The sequence below is a fragment of the Calypte anna genome, chromosome 23, assembly GCF_003957555.1.
Source record: "Calypte anna isolate BGI_N300 chromosome 23, bCalAnn1_v1.p, whole genome shotgun sequence".
NCBI classification, from domain to species: Eukaryota; Metazoa; Chordata; class Aves; order Apodiformes; family Trochilidae; genus Calypte; species Calypte anna.
The window spans coordinates 612,588-632,645 of record NC_044268.1 but is presented as its reverse complement, the minus strand read 5'-3'; the positions used below and the strand labels follow the sequence as shown (position 1 = coordinate 632,645).

Sequence of the window (20,058 nt, the reverse complement as noted above, 5' to 3'; positions counted from 1 at the left end):
TCCCCTTTGGAAAACAGCCAGCCCTGAAATCCTGTCTTATTTCCTTGGGGACTCGGAGCTGCCAGACAGAGACTTGCTCACACTGATTCCCTGTGATGCGTTCCCCAGCTGCAGCACTGAGTTTTGGTGTGGTGGGACAGACGTAGCCCCCCCACCCCCTCCCCAGCACTGGTGGCACCCTGCAAGGCAGGCTAGACCCCTCCCCAGCTCCCTCAGCAACCTGTCTGCCTGCTAACCCCCGTGCTTTCCTCACCGAATTACCAGCTTTCCCCACTTCTGTGCCCTTAAGGTGCAGCCAGGCACAGCTCAGCAGAGCTCATTCTGTGCTGGGTCCCTGCACAAACCCTGCTGGAGCAGCCAGCCAGGCTGCCTGGGCACAGGGAGGCTTCTGCAGCCCTTGCCTGCAGGGAGGTGTAAAGAGGCGAGACAGAGATTTCAAAGGGATGTCTGTCATGGAGGGGAAGGCTCTGACGGCCAAAGTGAGAAGAAAAAGCCTTTCCCTCTGCCAGTCTCCCTGCTGGAGCTGTCTCCTCTATCCCCTGCTGAACAGTCGTGACTGCAAAGGGGGGAAATGGATCAGACCAGCCCGCATCTGAAAGTGCCTCTCTTGTTCTGTCTGCATCCCTCACCCTTTCCTCCCACAGTGTCTCTGTTTTCTTTCTTTAGCACCATGTTTTGGTCTCACATTGTTCATCCCTCTCCCTAGGCTGGGACCAAAAACCACTGAGGTTTCACTGCAGACCTTGGGCAAGCTCTGGGTCTGCACTTGTCTTGATTCCCAGAAGCTTCTTCTGCCTTGGCCTGCATGCCTCTAGATAACTGGCACAGCAGCTACACCTCTGCTCCTCTGGCTTGCCTCCCTTTCTCTTTCCTTTGGGCAGAAAGGAACAGAAACCTAAAGTTCTTGAGCCATCCTGCTCCTGTGCCACGTCCCTAACTCCCATGGTGGCTGGGGCAGGATGTCCCAGTGCTCCCCCTCATCTGAACAGCCCCCACTCCCTGCATCTGTGCCTTGACTTGCTGGGATACATGTGCAGAATAATCTGGACCTGGTTGCATGCCCACCCCAAGGAGCCTTGCTCACCTCTGCAGCACTGTGTCAGGAGAAGAGAGAAAAGCGTGGAAAGGTCAGTGCAGAGAGAAGTGAAAAAAGAGGGGGAAGATCTTCCTTCAGTGGGAGAGGCTCTTCCCATGCCCCAGGTCAAGCATGCAGCTGGTTAGACTGTGTGGATGAGCTGGTGTTTGCATTCCTACAGATTGTATCTGCTGTGTGCATGTAGATGTATGTATCTGCTATTGTTTGGAAAGCCAGTCCCTCCAGGTTGTTTTGATGAACAGCATCGCACTTAACACACACAAATGCCTCTGCTACTTCTCCTCACCCTTGTCCTGAAGTGCCACAAGCAGCCAGGAACACAATATTCCCTTTTAATAAAGTCAGAGGAGGTCCTTGTGGACCCCAGTTGTTCCTGCAGCTGGTCAGCATGCTAGAGCTCACAGCCAGTAGCCTGGCCTTACTTTTCACCATGCAGAGCTGTTAGATTCACAAGCTGTGACATCCAGCAAAGGTTTCAAATAAAGTCTTTTGAACCCCTGTCCTGGATGTGAAATGTAGCATTGATGTGAATCTATTCTGCTCCTCCAGCCTGCCTGGATGACTGCTAGTTTTGTGGCAGGTGAGCTCTTGTTCCTGAGAGGCTTCCAAACAGGTAAGATGTAGCTTGTAAAGTAACATTCCTGCTGGTTGTTTCACAGCTTCCCCTCTTGGTAACTCTGGTCCCATGATTTTTTATTTTGCAAACCACTACACGAGTCAAAATCAGCCAGACAGTCAAGCAACGCTTGCCCTGAGATTGGCAGTAATCCGTGGCTTGAGAACAAATAATTTCATTTAGCTACCAGCATCCACAAAAATGTCAGGGAACAAATCGGGTCCAGCAGAGCCTTGCAGCCAGACTCCAAGGGGTCGCCTTGGTCTCCTGACCCTTTGCAAGCAGGACCAGAATAACCCCTGCTGCTTCTTGCTGTCGGGAAACGCTTTGGACAAAACAAAGAGCCACAGCTGAGAGGTTGTCTCTGTTCTGGGGAAAAGACCAGTAAATGATCCTGCTTGTGAAAGATGCTGGGAGAATTTTCTGGGGAATGGTGGGAATTCAACTTCCTTTCCCATAACTCCTTCCTGCTCCAAAATGCCTTTCAAAACCGCCCATAAATCCCTGCCTTAAGTGCTGTGTAGGGAATTGCTGGAAGGGAGCAACTGCAGCTGTGATGGAATAATGCAGCATCCGTCTGGAAAGGGAGAGAAACTTCAAGAGCAATAATAGGGCTATTGAGGACGGGGTCATTCCCACTGGTGCCTGGGCTGCCCCGACCCGACTGGAGGTGGTGGTGGGAGCTCAGTGCTCTGGTGTGGCATGGGCCACAATTATCAAATTATCCTCTGTGGGAGGCAGGCATACAAACCAGCCCTGCAGGCTACCCTGCTAAAACAAAACAGAGACAGTGGAAAAAAACCAAACCAACCCATTTCCTGATCCCTGCGGATCAAACGGGAGCCAGAGTGGGTGGGAGGGCATCGGTTCAGACCCGAGGGGTTTTCTGCCCACAGCAATAGGGTGATCAGAACAGTAGCCCAGGACTGGAGCTTCATTTCTCTCCCCCACCCCCCCAGGTTTTTCTTTATCCTAAATGCCTTTTCTGACACATCCCGGCAACTTTTGATCTACCCTGTAGGGGAAATCCCTGAGCCCTCCACACATTCTCTTCATCCTTGTTCTCCAGGCAAAAGAACCATCAGGAAGAAGCCTCTGGGCACGCGTGGGCTGTGCTCACAGTGGGGATGGGGATGCTGGGTGGGGTTGAAGACCCTGCCCCACACCAGCTCCCACGGAGGTGAGGCTGGAAGGAAACAGGGTCCTGATCAACGAGCCCTCATCTGCTGCTTGGAAGGGACAAAGCCACCTCCAGGCTGTGGGAGATGGGCTGCACAGCAGGTGCTGTAGCAAAGACTTCTCCTGAATTCCTCTGCATGCCGAATGTTGCTTCGCTCAGCCCCGCTGTTGCCTGCTCTGGGTGAAGAAATCTCCCTCCTGCGCCTCTGCATTTTTCTGTTTGTGGTGCAATCCCGGCCTGCCCTCTGCTGGTAATATCCCAAAGCTAAGGAGGAGAAATCCTAAACCAGGCTCAAACATTTGGTTGGAAACCTGCCACCGGTGCTGGAAAATGGGTGATCTTTTCTGATGACCATCAGGGACTGAGATAACACGCGGCAGCAGAGCTGCTGGGTGCTGGGTCTCACACCAGTATCCTCGATGGGGATGGACTGGTGAGAGGAAGACATCAACAGATGTAACCTTTGCTTCAGGCACTGCAGAAGGTCTGGGGCAGGCAACTGGGGGGATCTTGGGCCCCATTGATCACCAGAAGCAGCAGTTGAGGGTACCAAGAACAGTGGGGTACCTGCAGAGGTTTTGGGCTGTCGTGGGCAGAGGATACCCCAGCCCATCAGTTCATGTCAGGAGTGAAAAGGACCAAGGAGGATGCAGCACTGTAGTTGTCTGTGTGGTGTCCCCTGGGAAGGGACACAAATGGCAATAAATATGTTTCTAATAAAAGGCATTCTCAGTGTAACCACAGCAGCTGCTTGCAGCCAAAGGGCATTTCACGTGGATGCGTGTTCCCGGAGCTCTGCTGCATTCTGACTTTGGCTGTCAGAGTGGGAATCGTTCCACACTCCTTCCACAGCAAGATGTCCATCTCAGCCCGTGGCTTCCCAGCTGAGGAGATGCTCGGCTGTGGAGGACCAAGCAGCAAAACAGCAGCAGTCACCAGGAGTGATCCCACCAAAGCACACCAGTGCTGTCCCCCAGTACTGCCAGCTGGTGGGAGGAAGATGATGAGCTCAGGAGGATGATGATTTGTGTCTTTAGAAAATAACCTGGATGGAAAGTATTGCTAAATATTGCAACTTTGCTCTTGCTACCTTTTACTCTGCTACACTTGATTATTCCATTATTATGATGGGATAGGTGCCTTACCCCTTTTTGTGATAACATAATATCCCACTTTTACAGCAAATTTAAGGCACTTTAATGTAGATCGAAAAGTCAGCAGGCCAACCACCATCTATCTTCATCCCCCTTAACAAGGCATCTGTGGTTCCTGAAGGTCACTGATGAATCACTGGACCCCGTGTCCTCACGCTCTGCTGAAGATGCTGGGAAGAGATAATTATGGATCTCCCTGGAGCTGAATCTCGTGAGCGTGAAGCTGTGGGATGGTGGAGGGGGGTGAATGCCTCTCTTATACCTGTAGCTTTCTTCTGCATTCAGAATTTCCCAGGGAGATGTCAAGGACCCATGGTCCTGCTCCAGGGTAGCCCATGATGCGAGCTGGGAGCTCCCACTTATTTGAGGAAAAATTCTGCTCTGAAGGGGAAGAGGAAAATTGCTGTGGGAACAGCTCCAGCCTCTCATCATTTCATCACCTCTGATGGGACTGAACGGCCCTGCAAGGCGTTCACTTGCAGAAGGTGGGGAGAAAAAACCCTAAACACCTTTCTGAAGGTTTTGTTTGTGGGTGGGTATCCCTACCCAGGATCACTTTGCCCTAAATCTGAGCCACCATCCTCATGCAGGGGCTTTGGTGTTGCTGAAGGGACTGCAGGACATGGATTGAGCTGACAGTGTGTGGTTCTTCAGATGCTGTCCCGGTGCCATTTTGCACAGTGACACCACAGACGGGCAGGGTTCGGGTACTCATTACCCGTATTTATTGAGTGCCCTGAGGGAGGTGGATGCACCCAGGAGGTGAGGGGTGGATGTTGTTGGGCAGCCTGAGGAAAACCAGATGAGCAGCGAGGGGCTGGGGTCTGAAGGGGCATCATGGTATGGGGTCTGAAGGGGCGGTGTGGTGTGGGGTCCTCTGTGCCTGCGTTCCTCATGCAGGACCAGAACTACCATGGGGACTTTGTGATTCCCCAGCGCTGGGAGCAACCGGGAAAGACACGGCAGCTCAGCTTCCCCAGGGCCACCTGAGGAGGCGGGAGCCACAGCTGCCCAAACCCTCCGCGCCCGCCATGTCCCCTCTGAGGGGGCAGACTGCCGACCCCAAAATGGCGGCAAAAACGCCCGCGCTTGGCCCGGCCCCTCCCCTCCCCTCCCCTTCTCCTCCCGGGCGGCCGCCGGGTCCTCCCCCCCGCTGGGGTCGCTGCAGCGGGCGGCGGGAGGGCGGGGGTCGCTCCGGGTTCCGCCGCCTCCTCCTCCTCCTCCCGGCGGCGCGGCGGCCCCGCTCACGGCTATAAATGTCCGCCCGGTGCCCGCCGCCGCCTCTCCGCCCGCCGGGCCGCAGCGCGTGAGTCGGGGGTGCGGGTCCAGCACCGGCCCGAACCGGGGCCGCGGGGGGGTGAGGGGGGCGTTGGAACAGCGGGGGAGCGCGTTTGGGGCCCGCTGGCTCCGGTCAGCCCCGCAACCGCCGCTGCGGGGGGGTTTGTGGGAGCCGCTCCGTTGTGTGAGAGCGATCAACGGTAAAGGTAGCGGAGAGGGTTTTGTTTCTAGAAGAGAGGTTCGTATAAATATGTGTTATAGGGAGGGTTATTCTTTCTAGTTTGTATTGTTTTATTTTATTTTTTTTTAACCTCAGGAAGCCAAGAGGCTTCCGCTCCGGAGAACGGGGGCTGGGTTGGGCTCTTCCCGCAGAACCCCGGGCGGTGTTTTAGGGGAGATCCAGGACGGTTCTGCCCCAGAGCAGCCCGGAGAAACCCTCAGGAGCCAGCGTATGAATTTTGGCTTCGTTTCCGAGCTCTCTTCTGGAGGCTTAACTTAGTTTTATTTGTTTTGCTGATTTCCAGACATCTTTTTCCCCCCCTCTCACCTCCCTGTCCCGGGCCTGGCTTGGCGAGTGTCGTCCCCCCCCCAGTGCCCTCCTCCCTTTGGTCACCGGCCTCTTGCCAGCCCCCCCCTCCTCTCCCAAGCTGTTTCTTCAAGCCCCCACTTAGAGAGAGGCTTTTAAATAAGATTTTTGAGTTTTTCCCCAGTTAAAAATTTACACAAAGCTTGACTTAAGCCCCAAGAATAAAACCGTCTCCGTTCCCGGTGGGAGCACGTGTTGGAGGGAAGATGAACGCGGCTGCCAGCAGTTACCCCATGGCATCGCTGTACGTGGGTGACCTGCACCCCGATGTCACCGAGGCCATGCTCTATGAGAAGTTCAGCCCTGCTGGACCCGTTCTCTCCATTCGGGTCTGCAGGGATATGATCACCCGAAGGTCCCTCGGCTATGCCTATGTCAACTTCCAGCAGCCAGCAGATGGTAAGTGACACAATCATATCTGCCACGGGTTTTTTATTAACTTTTTTTCCCTTCCCCGATAATCCACTGCTCCTCCTGTGTGTTGCCGTGTTGCAGTTAACAGGATAAGTAATCACTTGCTAGTGTTTGTAGCTGGAATATTTTTTCCTGCTTGGTATTTCCAGAATGCTGTACAAGTGCACACCTTGGTAACCTGTCTGACAGAGAGACAGACCTGTTTCTCTGACTGATGTTAAACCTTGGAGACTTGGCTCTGTTCCACCTCACATAAAAGAAAAAATTTCACTGTGTTCCCCTTCATTTTCCTGTCAATTTGGGCCATTTGTGTGAATCTTCATGCAGTCAGTCCTGACAGAAAAAGTTCTGAGTAGTCAGCCCTGGTTGAAAGTTCAGTTTGACTGGCTGGGAAGTGGTACTTTTGCATTAATGAGAAAGAAGATGAGTTATTCAGTGTTTGGGAAACCAGGCTGTCTCACAGGCAGAAGCCAGGTTGATTTGCTTTTGCCAGGCTCTTTTTCTTCATACATAAGCTTGGCTGCTGCTCAAGTGGGTATTCCAGAGTTGAAGCAGCAGTAGCATGTGAAAGATGGGACAGCAGAGGTCATTTTGCAACATGTCTTTTCTTGAAGAAAAGTAGGTCAGCATTTTCTGCCCTAGTTTTCAAAGCCTTTAAAGCTCACTGACTGGGCTAAGTTGCTTGCTCTGTGCTTATGATGATTGTATCTTTATGTGACAGACAGACACATCCAGAGGATAGTGAGAGCAGATTTTTCCCTTGAATTCAGACTCAATTCACACCAGGACAGACTTCAGCAGCCACCAAGTTTTCCTTTAAGCTGTAGTGGGTTATCCTGCTTTGTATTTTTACAGCCAGCAGAGAGCGGCCTGTTTGTTGCACAGGGTGATGTGTTAACTTTGGCACAAAGTATTTGTTGTGTTAAAAGCAAAACGTTATTCCAAAACTATTCCTGTGAGCTAGCACAAGCACAGCCCTTTGGGACTGAGCTTTTGGCTGGAGTGTTTGGATTTTGCATAGTCTGCTGGGACTGTGCCATCCCAACTTCCCTCCTCTCCCAGGGCAGGGGACCTTCTGCATGTGCTCTCCTTGGGCTGCTGACTGATCTGATGGAGCACTGCTGATCCTTTCTCTGTCAGGCTGATAAAAAGCTGCCTTGATCCCCAGTGTATGATCTTAAATCAGTGCATATTTGTAGGTGATGTTTTATGGTAATAAATCCACAGGAATTGAGAGGGAGGTTGCATCATTCTGGGCTCCTGGTGGGGCAGCAGACGTTTTAGGAAGTCTTCAAGTGATCCTTTGACAAAGTGAGTGGTGTCTTGTTACTGGTTGATCTTAGAAGGTCAAGCGATTTAAACCAAATGATTGAGAACATCTCGGAGGAAAAATATTCAAACTTCTCCCCTTGTGAAGTCATCTCCTCTTCTGAAATGCTTCTGATTTCTGGGAAACTGCAACATGTGTTACTTTTGAGTCAAACCCAGCTGCTTTACTGAATGGAATGCAGGAGAACACGAGCAGATAGTTGGGGAGAGATGAGGTGGTCTGTTGCAGTCCCTCTGAAACAAAGACCTGAATATGAAGAATATAATTTTTATTATCAAATAGAGAAATTTGGCTTTTGTTTTCAAGGTGGCAGTACACAGCACTGCAGGTGTGAGGACTTTCTGGGAGAAGGAAGGGTCTGATTTCTCCAGGAATGCATAATCAGAAAATCCATTTGAGCTTCATTTTGCCAGATCTGTGGGGAAGGTGTTCTGTAGCACCAGGGAGCCACTTTGATTTATGGGTGATAGTAGATGCTAAAAAATACCTTGTACAAGTAGTTAAAAGGCTTTGGGCTCTGAAAACTTTTAGGGAAGGTCTTGTGGGGATGTTGTTGGTATGCTTGATGTGTTAGTAAGTATTAAAGAAGTTGACATATGATAGTTTGTGTTTCCCTGACACCTTTTGTGGAAGCATGAGAGCTTTGTAAATCTGGAGAGAAAATGTTTTAATTCTTAAGTGAGAAATAAGAATATCTGTGTGCTTAGAGAGAGACCATGGAGCAAATCAAGTCAATTATTTCTCATTACATGGGGCCACTAGGAGCTCACATTGTTAAATCCTGACTAAGCTCTATACTTCCATAGTTCCTGTGTCCAAACAAGTTAAAAGCTTGTGGCTTATCCTTTATATTTTTTGTTAGCTCGTGGAGTGATGCATGACTCTGGAAGGGGTTACTTTCTGGTCAAACATTGTCTCTTGGGTAGTCTGCTGCAGAAGGGTTATTTTTAGTGAAAATAAGCCCTGCTGGTTTTGATTGTGGTTCCTTGGTGTAATAACCAGTGAATGCTGAATGTTACATCTGTCATCCTCTGATAGGCAGATTAAGAAAAGCCCTCAAAGTTCTGGCTAATTCAGGCTCAGCTGTGGTCGTTAATATTTATCCTTTTTGAAAGAAAAGCTGAATTTCCTTTTTCATGTGTTCCTCATGCAATTTAATTGCATTCCAGGGTTTCCTAACATTGTCAACTGTCATGTCAGGAACAACTCGGATGATGAAGCAGAGAAACTTGAATATGGCTGTAGAGATGAGCTGTTCTGGAAATACAGAGAAAACAGAACATGTCCCAAGCTAAGGAGGAACACAGCTGGGATTAGATAAGAGCCTCAGAAGAAAGGTGCAGAAGACTATAGATAAACTTTTTGTCTCTTCCTTAAAGAAGAGAAGACAATGCAAGGAGGATCTGGGTAATGTAAATGCAGGTGTGAAGCCAACAGGGAAGGATGGTTCCTTACATGTGCTTCATTGCCAACAGCATTTTGTTCTCACTCAGCAGTCAAGGGGTTTAAGTTTGTCTGTATGCAACCTCTCCTCTTTGAAAATGAGGGGTTAAGTTTGCACTGTGTGCCTTTGTCAGGTCTTTTGTGCTTTGAGACCTAAGGGAGAGTCTAGAGGTTTGCAGAGCAGTTATCTTGTGCAGTTTCTCCTGGGTGAACCCTGGTGTTGTGTGTGGTTTTCTGTCCTTATACTGCTCAGCCACAGTCACTAATTCCAGCAGTGTGTTAGCTCTGCATCAGGGAGCCTCTAAAGGAGATTAATTTCCTTGAGGCCTAAGGCAAGCTGCAAGGAGTGTTCATGTGCTTTCCCTATTCAGAATGCTGAGGAAGAGGAATGAAAAGGGAGCTCTGCAAGGGGTTAAGAGTGTGTATAATGTTATATGTGAGTTGCAGTTTAGTCTGCTGGAAGGATGACAGGAACCAGTGGGAGAGAAACAGTTACAGGAACTGAAATGGCTTAAATAGAAGAAAATGAGAAGGTGTTTGCTCAGATTAAGGAAGTGAATCAGATGTGCTTAGTCTGAGTCATTCACATAATTTATCCTGATCTTTTACAGGTTTTCTTAGGCACCAGTTTAAGGTGATTGCATTTCCACCTGTGGGTATGACAGAGCTTTCTCAGATCAGGGGATCTGTCTAGGGCTTTCTTAAACCACTGATGACAAGAAGTGTCTGAGTGAATTTCTAGTATAATAATGGAGCAGAATAAGCAAGCTGCTGAAAGAGCAGTGCAATATCATCTGCTGAAGTGTGTGCTTAGGAGGCTTGAAAGACCTGGGAGTAAGTTCATAAGTAGTCTGTACCTTGGTAGCTGCTGCAGGAGGTTTCACAGCTCTCTCTAGCTACATGCCACTGCTTCATCTGCTCATCACTTTTCAGCAGGAGCCCTGTTTCTGCTGCAAATGGTATCTACAACCAGTTTGTGTCCCTGCCAGGGTGTACTTCTGGAGGACCTCTCCCTGCTATAAATAAACACTGCCAAATTTGACAAGCTGGGCCAAGTTGCCTGCTGAGGTGCCTACTAGGAATGGACTGCAGGTTGATTCAGAGCAGCAGCTGAGGAATCATTTTAGAGAGGCACTTAATTGCTTGTAACACCTTTGACTAAACAGGGCTGGTAGAATTGTAGCAAGTAGAACTTTCTTCCTTAAATTATGTTTTTTTTTGTTCTTTTTGCATGCCTGACTACTTCAGGAATGAAGTCCACTCGAGTCTGTTTTCCAGCTGGGAGTTGAGGGGCTGGGGAAAATAGCACCACTTAAATTAAAAGAAGTGCTAACAGAAAACATTACAAAGCTCATGAAAATTTTGGAGAAACTTCTGTATAGTTGAAACTGGCTTTGAGGGTGGGAAGTGCAGGAGGCTTTTTGTAGGCAAAGTCTCATTGGAGTTCCTAGAGAGAGTTCCATGAAATACTGAGTGATTTCTGTAGTGGCATTAGCAGTCACCTGTAAGGAAGAAGGTGTTTGAATCAGCATTTTCCTTGAATTTACTGCTCCTAAAATCTAATTAGCAAGTATCATGGATGTAAGAGTGGCCTGGAAGAATTGAGACAAACATGAAAACCTGAGTTCTGGCTTGTTAATATTCCTTGATTTTAATGCCTGTCTATCCCTCTCTTTCTCTGCTTCATGCTGGGAATTAACAATCTGTCTTTTTCCCTGCACACTCCATGCTGGGTGTGTTTTCTGGCACAGAAGAGTCCCAAGCATCTCAATTTTATGAACAAGATCCTAATGTGTGTACGTAATGATCCTTTTAATATATCAGTAGGTAGCAGAAATAGAATCACAGAAGGGGGGTTCAGTAGAGGTTAGAATGACAGTGCTGGAGTTTTAGACTTTAGATAAACACTTCCCTGCTAATCAGAATGGGTAAATGGACTACTTTTTTTTTTTTTTTTCCTCAGATTTTTGTCCACTTTTGCTGTCATCTTTAGATTGAGCAATTTGGGAATCATTTTTTGGCCACATGATTTATAGAGGCTGACTCATGATAACTTGAGCCACGTGTTCAGGCACGTTTTCCCTGACCTGACAGGGAGATAATCCTTTTCTCTTAATAGAAATGAGTATGAGCTTCATGAAAGCAAACAAACCAGTCACTTTTGTTACTTTTTTCCCCTCCACAGTTTCCTGTATTTCCTTTCCTCCTTTGGGTGGAGCAGTTTATAATAAGAAAAATTATAACTAATGAACTCCAGGCATTTTGACATTCATTTTGCTGTGATTGTTAAAACATTGCTATGATATAAATTTACAATAGTCTGTTAAACCTATGATAGGCTTAAACACAGCCAGTGACCAGGCTGCAAAGGCTCCCTTGAAACATCAAGTTAAAAAAAAAATCACTTTAGTTGGTTGTTTTTGATAATGACCCCTTGTGTCTCCTTGAGCTGAGTAAAATTCAGAGAAAATGATCCCCCACATGATGGAAAGTTTTATTCTTTAACAAACCACAGAAATTTGTTCTTGCCTTCTCTTGCAGCTGAGCGTGCTCTAGATACCATGAATTTTGATGTGATCAAAGGAAAACCCATTCGCATCATGTGGTCTCAGAGGGACCCCTCCTTGAGGAAGTCAGGGGTTGGGAATGTCTTCATTAAGAACCTGGACAAATCCATTGATAACAAGGCACTTTATGACACATTCTCAGCATTTGGCAATATTTTATCCTGCAAGGTGAGATGTGGTTCCTTCACCTGGGTCTGTTCATAGCTGTGATATGAGCAAACGTGTCCAGCATGGGGAGGGAAAGGGTCACCTTTCCTCAGGTGAGGTGAGGAGGCAGAGTTGACCAAGAAGTCAGGGATTAGAATCATAGAATCATAGAATGGGCTGCGTTGGAAGGGACCTCAGAGATCATCAAGTCCAACCCTTGATCCACTCCCCCCGTGGTTCCCAGCCCATGGCACTCAGTGCCACATCCAGGCTCTTTGGAAAGATCTCCAGACACGGAGAATCCACTCCTTCCCTGGGCAGCCCATTCCAATGCCTGATCACCCTCTCCAGAAAGAAATTCTTTCTCATCTCCAACCTAAACCTCCCCTGGCACAACTTGAGACCCTGCCCTCTTGTCTTGCTGAGAGTTGCCTGGGAAAAGAGCCCAACCCCCCCCTGGCTCCAACCTCCTTTCAGGGAGTTGGAGAGAGTGATGAGGTCTCCCCTGAGCCTCCTCTTCTCCAGGCTGAACACCCCCAGCTCCCTCAGCCTCTCCTCATAGGGTCTGTGCTCGAGTCCCTTCACCAGCCTGGTTGCCTCCTTTGGACCTGCTCCAGGACCTCGATATCCTTCCTGAACTGAGGGGCCCATGTTACTGATGTTATATCAGATTTGGTCATGAAGTGTGCAAGTCTGCAAACACGGACAACTTGTGTCTGCAAACACGGACAACTTGTGTCTGCAAACACGGACAACTTGTGTCTGCAAACACAGATAACTTCTTCCCAGCGTTGACCCTTGCCAATTATCCGTTTTCCCACTCTGACCTCGTGCCCGAGTGCCACAGAGGTGCAAACCTCCTCATTTTGTTTTCCTTCCCCTCTTTGTAGGTGGTGTGTGATGAGAATGGCTCTAAGGGCTACGCATTTGTACACTTTGAGACCCAGGAGGCTGCAGATAGGGCCATCGAGAAGATGAACGGCATGCTGCTCAACGACCGCAAAGTGTGAGTGTCACAGCCAGCAGCAGCAGCGAGCGCATGAACCGTGATGCCTCTCGGTATTAACAGGGACACACAAGGCACTGGTTCTCCTGGCCCAAGCCTTGGCCTGCTACCTCTCCACTCCAGGGCTGGTGAGTGACCCTGCCCAAGCCATGGCCTGCTCTTCCTCCGTTCCAGGGCTGGTGGCTTTCCCTAACCAAGCCTTGGTTTGCTTAGTGGGCTGGGGTGGGTGGCTGTGGCCAGAACTCTCCACTGTGGAGCTGGGTGGGTATTCTTGTCTGACTCTGCCATAGGACAGGTGATTTTTCTGCTTGCTCTGTGGCCTGTTTGTCCTTTTTCCTGTCACCTTTTCTTGTCCCCATTCCCAGCTCCTACTACACAACTCATTTTTTACCTCACTGCAAATCACACATTGGTTTTTTTTCCTGCTCTTTGGGAGCAAGCTGCTTATTGGGATGTTCATTCTTGCTTGCAGGTTTGTTGGGAGGTTCAAGTCTCGGAAGGAGAGGGAGGCTGAGTTGGGAGCCAAGGCAAAGGAATTCACCAACGTTTATATTAAAAACTTTGGGGATGACATGGATGATGAAAGACTAAAGGAGCTCTTCAGCAAATATGGTAAATATAGACACTTTTAATGAGGCTGTGAATGTTACAACCCGGGGTGCTTTAACAGTGCTGCTGCCATCTGTATAGCTCTACGTGGATCACTGTGAGGCTGAGGAATAGAAAGAGTTGAGCTGTGGGTCCTACCTCTGCCATATAAATGTTGGACCTGAGGCAGAGGCTGACCAGCAGATGAAAGGGAGAAGGCTGGGACTATTATATGGAGTTTAATAGTCTCTGAATAGTTTCATGATACTTTACTAACCCTGTCCCTTGATAACAGGTAAAACTCTGAGTGTTAAAGTGATGACAGACCCCACTGGGAAATCCAAAGGCTTTGGCTTTGTAAGCTTTGAAAAGCATGAAGATGCTAACAAGGTAAGACTGTGTTTTTTTTGTGCTGCAAGAAAAACTTGGTTTATCTTAGGAGCCTGTTACTAATGTGGTAGAAAATTCTGCCTCAAGCTTACCCCTTTCTAGATGTAGGGGCTTAGAAACCTTTAGCATGTTACTAGCTTGACATTCAAGGGTAACCTGGCATTGTTGCAGGTTACTGGCTCCACACTAGAGCAGTGTTATAATGAAGAATGTTAATTGCTGAAGAAATGCTACAGTATGAGGCTTCAGGAGGAGGAAGGCACATAGAGTGAGAACATTGCTTAGAAATGGTCTTCTCTAAGCAGAATGGTCATTAAAATTTTTCCTGAATCGCAAGAAGGGATGGGAATAAATTTACAAATTGCTTTTAGTGCAGCTCTTACAGTGGTGTTTTCAGCTTGGTCTTTGCTGGTAGCTTCAGTTTGTCTTTAATTATCCCCTTGCTGCACAGAGGCAGTGCAAAGGTAACGTGGTAAAACCCTTTTGTTGGCTAACAGGGAGGGATCCAGGGTGAGCTTTGGACAGTCCTTTGTTCTTAACAGGATCAGGTGCTGCCTTGTTTCAGCAGCTGACAGTTTCCTCTTGAACCTTCTCCTCAGGCAGTAGAAGACATGAATGGAAAGGACATCAATGGGAAGATGGTGTTTGTGGGCCGAGCACAGAAGAGAGTTGAGCGTCAGGCAGAGCTGAAGCGGAGGTTTGAGCAGCTGAAACAGGAGAGGCTCAGCCGGTACCAGGTGAACTGTCTGGGTTTTTTCTGATTTAAAGCTCTGTTTTCATTCTCCTGGCAGGCTTGAGAGGCATTGACAAAGCAAATCAGGCATTGTTCATGAGGAGGTAAAGTGTGAAAGGCAACTCTGATGTTTGAGAGCAAAGGGGGCATCAGGGTGTAGTCGTGGCAATGAAATGGTTTTGGGGAGATGAGAAAACAGCTTGCAATCTCCTTTGTTTTCTTATGGGAATATCTAGAGGGATGGAAAGAGCAACCTGTGCTGTTAATCTTTCAAATTAATGGCAAAACTGGGTCATGTCAGATAATGCATCTGAATCTTCCCTGCTCCTGGTGATACAGTGCTGGACTGGGGACATGGAATGCAACAGGAAGGCAGAGGAAATCCAGATGAGCTCCCTTTCACCACAGTGGGACTTGTCTCTACACCTTTGCAACATTTGTGGCCTTTAACTTTGGGTCATACAAAGGGAATATTGTGCTAAATTAAGTTTTTAGACAAGTTTCAGTTCCAGCAGATAGGTGCTAACTATTGATATGCTCAAGATTTTCTTTATGTTACAAATATCTTAATGTTCTCTCCCTTTTAGGGTGTTAATTTATACATTAAAAACCTCGATGACACTATAGATGATGAAAAACTGAGGAAGGAGTTCTCACCTTTTGGGTCAATAACGAGTGCCAAGGTATTATGGGGTTTAGGGGTATTTGGATTGTAAAGCCTGAAGAAGGAACTGTTATCAACATGGGATTGAAGGGCAGTTCTTATCCCCCCTGCTTGTTGTGGTCCTGAGTATATCTAGCTTAGTAAATACATAGATTTTTTTGGCTCTTGGGATTTTACTGAAAACTTGCTTCTTTCCCTCATGAAATGTGGTGACAAGCAAACTTGTTTGAGGTGACTCCCAGTCATGAAATAACATTTCCCTGCACATGTTTAGAGGCTGCACCAAATCTTTCCCATTCCTTACTGTGAAGTGTAGGCCTGGGGATACATGGTGCTTAGAGAAAAGCAGAGTGAATCCAGACAGGTGACTTCATCCATTGAGTCCCTGCCTCTACACCTCTGCAACAGTCGTGTCCTACCTGCCTGAAATCTGACCTTTAAAAAAAGAATGGATTCTTAGGCTTAGTTCTTGTGATGGTGCTGCACTAGCAACTTGTCTTTACTGCAGGTGATGCTGGAAGATGGACGGAGCAAAGGGTTTGGCTTTGTCTGCTTTTCCTCTCCAGAGGAAGCTACAAAAGCTGTGACAGAGATGAACGGGCGAATTGTGGGCTCCAAGCCCTTGTATGTTGCACTTGCTCAAAGGAAAGAGGAGAGAAAAGCTCATCTCACCAATCAGTACATGCAGCGCATCGCTGGGATGAGAGCCCTGCCAGCCAACACCATCATCAATCAGTTCCAGCCTGCTGCTGGGGGATATTTCATGCCTGCTGTTCCCCAGGTAAGATAAGATAGTGTTTGGGTGTTATTTTTTTTAACCTGTCCTGGAGCTTTGTTGGTTCAGCTGCAGTAATCTCATTGAGCTTTTCTTATGCAAAGAATAAACATATTATTAAGCAAATAACTCCTCAGTCTGGGGAGTTAACTCTGGGACTTCCCTGATGCCTTTTTTCTTCATGTGAATTGAGTGGCAAGTGCTGGCAACAGCTGCCAAAATAGGTGAACAATGTTTTTTACTTGCTTAGAAGTTGCCTCTGAGCTTACATGATCTTTTTTTCAGGCTCAGAGCAGACCCACTTACTATGCACCCAACCAGATGACACAGATGAGACCCAACCCACGCTGGCAGCAGGGGGGAAGACCTCAAGGTGAGCACGTTGGGAGACAGTATTGTGGTCGCCTGCTTCTCCTGCTTGTACTTCCAGTCCTTTCCATGCACAACCCCAGCCTGCTTTCCTGTAGCTGACTGTCCTGTCCTTGCCAGATCAGTCCTGTTTTGAGGATTTCCCCTCATTTCTTCCCTTCAGGCTTCCAGGGAATGCCAAATGCCATGCGCCAGTCTGGACCGCGGCCGGCACTGCGCCATCTGACCCCTGCCAGCAATGCTCCTGCCTCTCGTGGCCTCCCTGCTGCTGCCCAGAGAGTTGGTAAGGTGTCTGCCCCCCAGGCTCTTCCCCTTGGCTCCGAGGGAGTTGGATGTTAAGTTTTGACTTCTACTTCCAAAGATCTAGTTGTTTGGGTAACCAAAAGCCACCTGGAGCAAGGGGCAGAGGCAGGACCTGAACCTTTCCTGTCTCCTTGCTGTGCAGTGCAGTTCTGGGGACAGTTGGTGCTACAGCACAGCAGTGGAAATCCAGATGGGTTCCACTGGAGTGGATGAGTTTCCTTTGGAACTCATCTTCACACTTCTGTAATATTTACCACTTTAAAAAGGCTTTGTAGGTTATGGATGTTGCTTTCAGAGTAGAGCATCCAAATTATTCTAATGAACAGCTAGTAAAAACTTTAAATAGAAGATATGGAGAGCATGGCTCAGTTTTAGTGAGAATGGCCCTTTCCTAAAGTAGCCAGTTGCATTTTGGAGACACCAGTTTCTAAACAAGGATTAGACTGTGTGTAGTCTGAGTTCAGCAGTTAAGATCAGACATCCCAACATGTTTGGGTGCTGATACCAGTGTTTGTCTTTCTTTTCTCCTCCTTTTGCAGGTGTTGGCACTGCAGCACAGAATTTAGCTCCTCGTCCTCCTGTAGCTGCCCCTGCTCCCAGAGCAGTTCCTCCTTACAAATATGCCTCAAGTGTCCGCAGCCCCCACCCAGCTGTACAGCCCTTGCAGGTAACATGAGGGGCTGGGCTGTGGAGCCTGAAACCCCTGAAGGATTTTTACAGAAAATTGAAGCTGCTTTTATAACCCAGAGAGGCAGCAGAAGTTGAAATTTAGAAACGTGGCAATTGTACCTTTGTCAGGGGCAACCTCCTTGTTTATCTGCCTTGTACTTGCAAGCCCTTTTTTACCCAGATTTGCTGTAAGGACATTTTTCTAGGTTCTTTGCTTTTCTGTTTTGCAGCCATTTCATTTTCTCTTTGCCCCAAATCCATCCTTAAGGGCATCCCTTGGAGGCAGAATATGCTTTTCCCACAAACCTCTGCATCATAAAAAAAGAAAAGCAGGCATGGATATTGCTCTTTCTCAAGTGAGATATTTGTCTCACAATGTTTGACCCAGTTTTTGTCAGGTAATTACTGTGCCCATGTGTGACATTCAGGAGTTTTGAGTTCAGGACTTGGAGGAAGCATGTTTTTGTACCAAGGGCATTTTATCTGTCTGTCCCTAAGTCTGCTGTAGGCTTGACAAAGATTGTTTTAGAAGGAGAGAGTATCTTCTTACTGTCTTTAGGAAGCAATCAGCCTGGTATCTATTTCAGAACCCTCATATCTGCTTTTCTTCAGGCACCTCAGCCTGCAGTACACGTGCAGGGACAGGAACCACTTACAGCTTCCATGCTGGCTGCTGCCCCTCCCCAGGAGCAGAAACAGATGTTGGGTAGGTGAAACTCCAGTTCTTGCAGATATTTAATTGGGAAATAAATCCCCTCAGGTTCCCAAGATGACTTTTGAATTGAAACTCAGCTGTCTGAACTCTTTTTTCCCCCCCCCCCAGGTGAACGTTTGTTCCCTCTGATTCAAGCTATGCACCCCAGCCTTGCTGGGAAGATCACAGGGATGCTGCTGGAGATTGACAACTCTGAGCTGCTGCACATGCTAGAATCTCCTGAGTCCCTCAGGTCCAAGGTAAACTGAGCTGTTCCTTGGACAGGGTGCTTGGGGGAGGGCCACAAAGAGCAGGTCTCACTAGATAATTTGTCTCCTGAAGGTGGAGGAGGCTGTTGCAGTGTTGCAGGCTCACCAAGCCAAGAAAGAAGCTGCCCAGAAGGTGGGCGTGGTTGCTGCTACCTCTTAAACCCAGGATGTCTGGTGAGTGTCTGGGACCTCAGCTTCCCTTAAATGCTTCCAGAATCAGAGTAAATAAAGCAGTGAGTCTGCAGGTCTGGGTAGGTCTGGCTGCAGCACTTGGCTGCTTTTAATCCACTCTTTAAAAACCAAACCAAACAAAGCTCTCTTTTAGAGAGCTTTTAGTTTCTCCCAACTGAATCCTTATTGTAGAAGTATTTAGAAGTGTTCTTCAGAAATCTCACTTTAATTAAGCATCAGGAGGATGTGGCAGAAGCCCCTGAAGTGATCCTAGTAGCTGACATGTCAAGGGAAGGTACAGTGAGTTGTGAAACAGCTACTTTGAGGAGTAAGATGAGAAACACAAGATATTCTAGTGACTTTGAGGCTAAATAGGCAGATAATGGCCATTCCTTATCCTTATGGTTTATAGCTCTGGAAACCTTGGAGCAAGGTGTGTCATGTGTGGGTGACTTCTTTTCCTCTTTTCCTTTAGGATGCAAAGAAGCCAAATAGCCCTTTTGTAGACATCAGCTCAAGATGTTTGAAGATTCTTCACTGTCCTGCAGATCTCAATGCCATGCATCCTATCACATAGTTATATTGCATTTTGTAAATTAATCTTTAAGATCTTATTTAAAAAGCCAACTCTGAAGCTCTAGATTTCCAAAAGAAGAATTGGGCTTGCAAGCTTTTCCTTTGTGCCTTCTAAGGAGGGACACTGAGGATTTTAGGTTCAGAGTATTTTGTGGTTTTGGTTTTAACTGAACTATCCAGTTTGGAAAGTCTGGAAAGCATTTATCAATAAAGAAATAAAAACTTTCACTGTATTTTGTCTTTTTTCTTCCAGATTTGTTAAGTAAATGTGATGTAGCTTAGTTAAGTTAAACTGGCAGTCGTTTGTCATGATTGATACATTAAAACTGTGATTTAATTGAGTTATGCTTCATGTTAGTTTTGGATAATTACTATTTTGAGGCAGTTGTGTTAAAATTATACCCCAGGCAGGTTAGGTTGGGTTTGATTAGTGTCTGAGTGAGAGAGAGTGGTGATCTAATGGAAAAGTTTGGGTGGTACTGTGCAGGAGAGGTGAAGCATTGCTGTTCTTTGTGTGTATTTCTATGTTTTCAGCTGGATTTTTTTCTTTAATGTCTCTGCTGCCATTTTAAACTATAAAGGTGGCTCCGTTTTGGCAGTGGGGCTGTTAAATGCTTTGTGGACTGTTCTGGTTGACCTTTGGTGGTAAAAGAAGTGTCCTCAGGTCGGTTTCTGGGCTTCTGCAGCACCTGAGATGCTTCTGCTGCAGCAAGGGGCTGGTGCAGACACAGGCAGGGGCTCCAGAGGAACCAAGGCTTCATTTGGTGCTTGGAGAACACATCGGGGCTGGTGGGTGGAGTGTCCCAGGAACACAAAAGGATCAGGACGCAGTTTTCCTGGTGTATAATGAACAAAAATCCCTGTGAAGATGTGCTGGGGTGGGGGTGGTGGGAGCTGAGCACTCTGCCAGCACCTCCCGCTTCCTACTGCAGGTCCCTAGGGAGAGGTCCCGCGTCCCCCATCTAAGTGCCAAGGGCCGGGTCCTGCACTTTGGCCACAACAACCCCATGGGGAGCTCCAGGCTGGGGACAGAGTGGCAG

General features: G+C 47.7%; 1 protein-coding gene and 3 non-coding genes across 5 annotated transcripts; all 4 read left to right on the top strand.

Moving 5' to 3' along the window:
* The first annotated feature begins 5,235 nt into the window (after positions 1 to 5,235).
* PABPC4 (poly(A) binding protein cytoplasmic 4) lies at positions 5,236 to 19,251 on the top strand. 2 transcript variants are annotated; one of them, XM_030464435.1, is made up of 16 exons: positions 5,236 to 5,352; positions 6,064 to 6,309; positions 11,639 to 11,832; positions 12,702 to 12,817; positions 13,290 to 13,429; positions 13,701 to 13,795; positions 14,395 to 14,532; positions 15,116 to 15,211; positions 15,701 to 15,973; positions 16,253 to 16,340; positions 16,500 to 16,619; positions 17,179 to 17,306; positions 17,921 to 18,014; positions 18,132 to 18,262; positions 18,345 to 18,445; positions 18,918 to 19,251. In XM_030464435.1, the coding sequence occupies exons 2-15, from the start codon at positions 6,117 to 6,119 to the stop codon at positions 18,429 to 18,431; spliced, it is 1,893 nt and encodes a 630-aa protein (XP_030320295.1). In that variant the 5' UTR covers positions 5,236 to 5,352; positions 6,064 to 6,116; the 3' UTR covers positions 18,432 to 18,445; positions 18,918 to 19,251. The 2 variants fall into 2 exon arrangements, with proteins under 2 accessions (XP_030320295.1, XP_030320296.1); XM_030464436.1 differs by having other exon boundaries at positions 6,035 to 6,309.
* On the top strand, positions 14,835 to 14,967 carry LOC115599591. Its single transcript, XR_003988517.1, has one exon. It is a non-coding gene; the product is annotated as a small nucleolar RNA SNORA55 (small nucleolar RNA).
* On the top strand, positions 15,472 to 15,602 carry LOC115599597. Its single transcript, XR_003988523.1, has one exon. It is a non-coding gene; the product is annotated as a small nucleolar RNA SNORA55 (small nucleolar RNA).
* LOC115599592 lies at positions 16,748 to 16,891 on the top strand. Its single transcript, XR_003988518.1, has one exon. It is a non-coding gene; the product is annotated as a small nucleolar RNA SNORA55 (small nucleolar RNA).
* Positions 19,252 to 20,058: the final 807 nt, after the last annotated feature.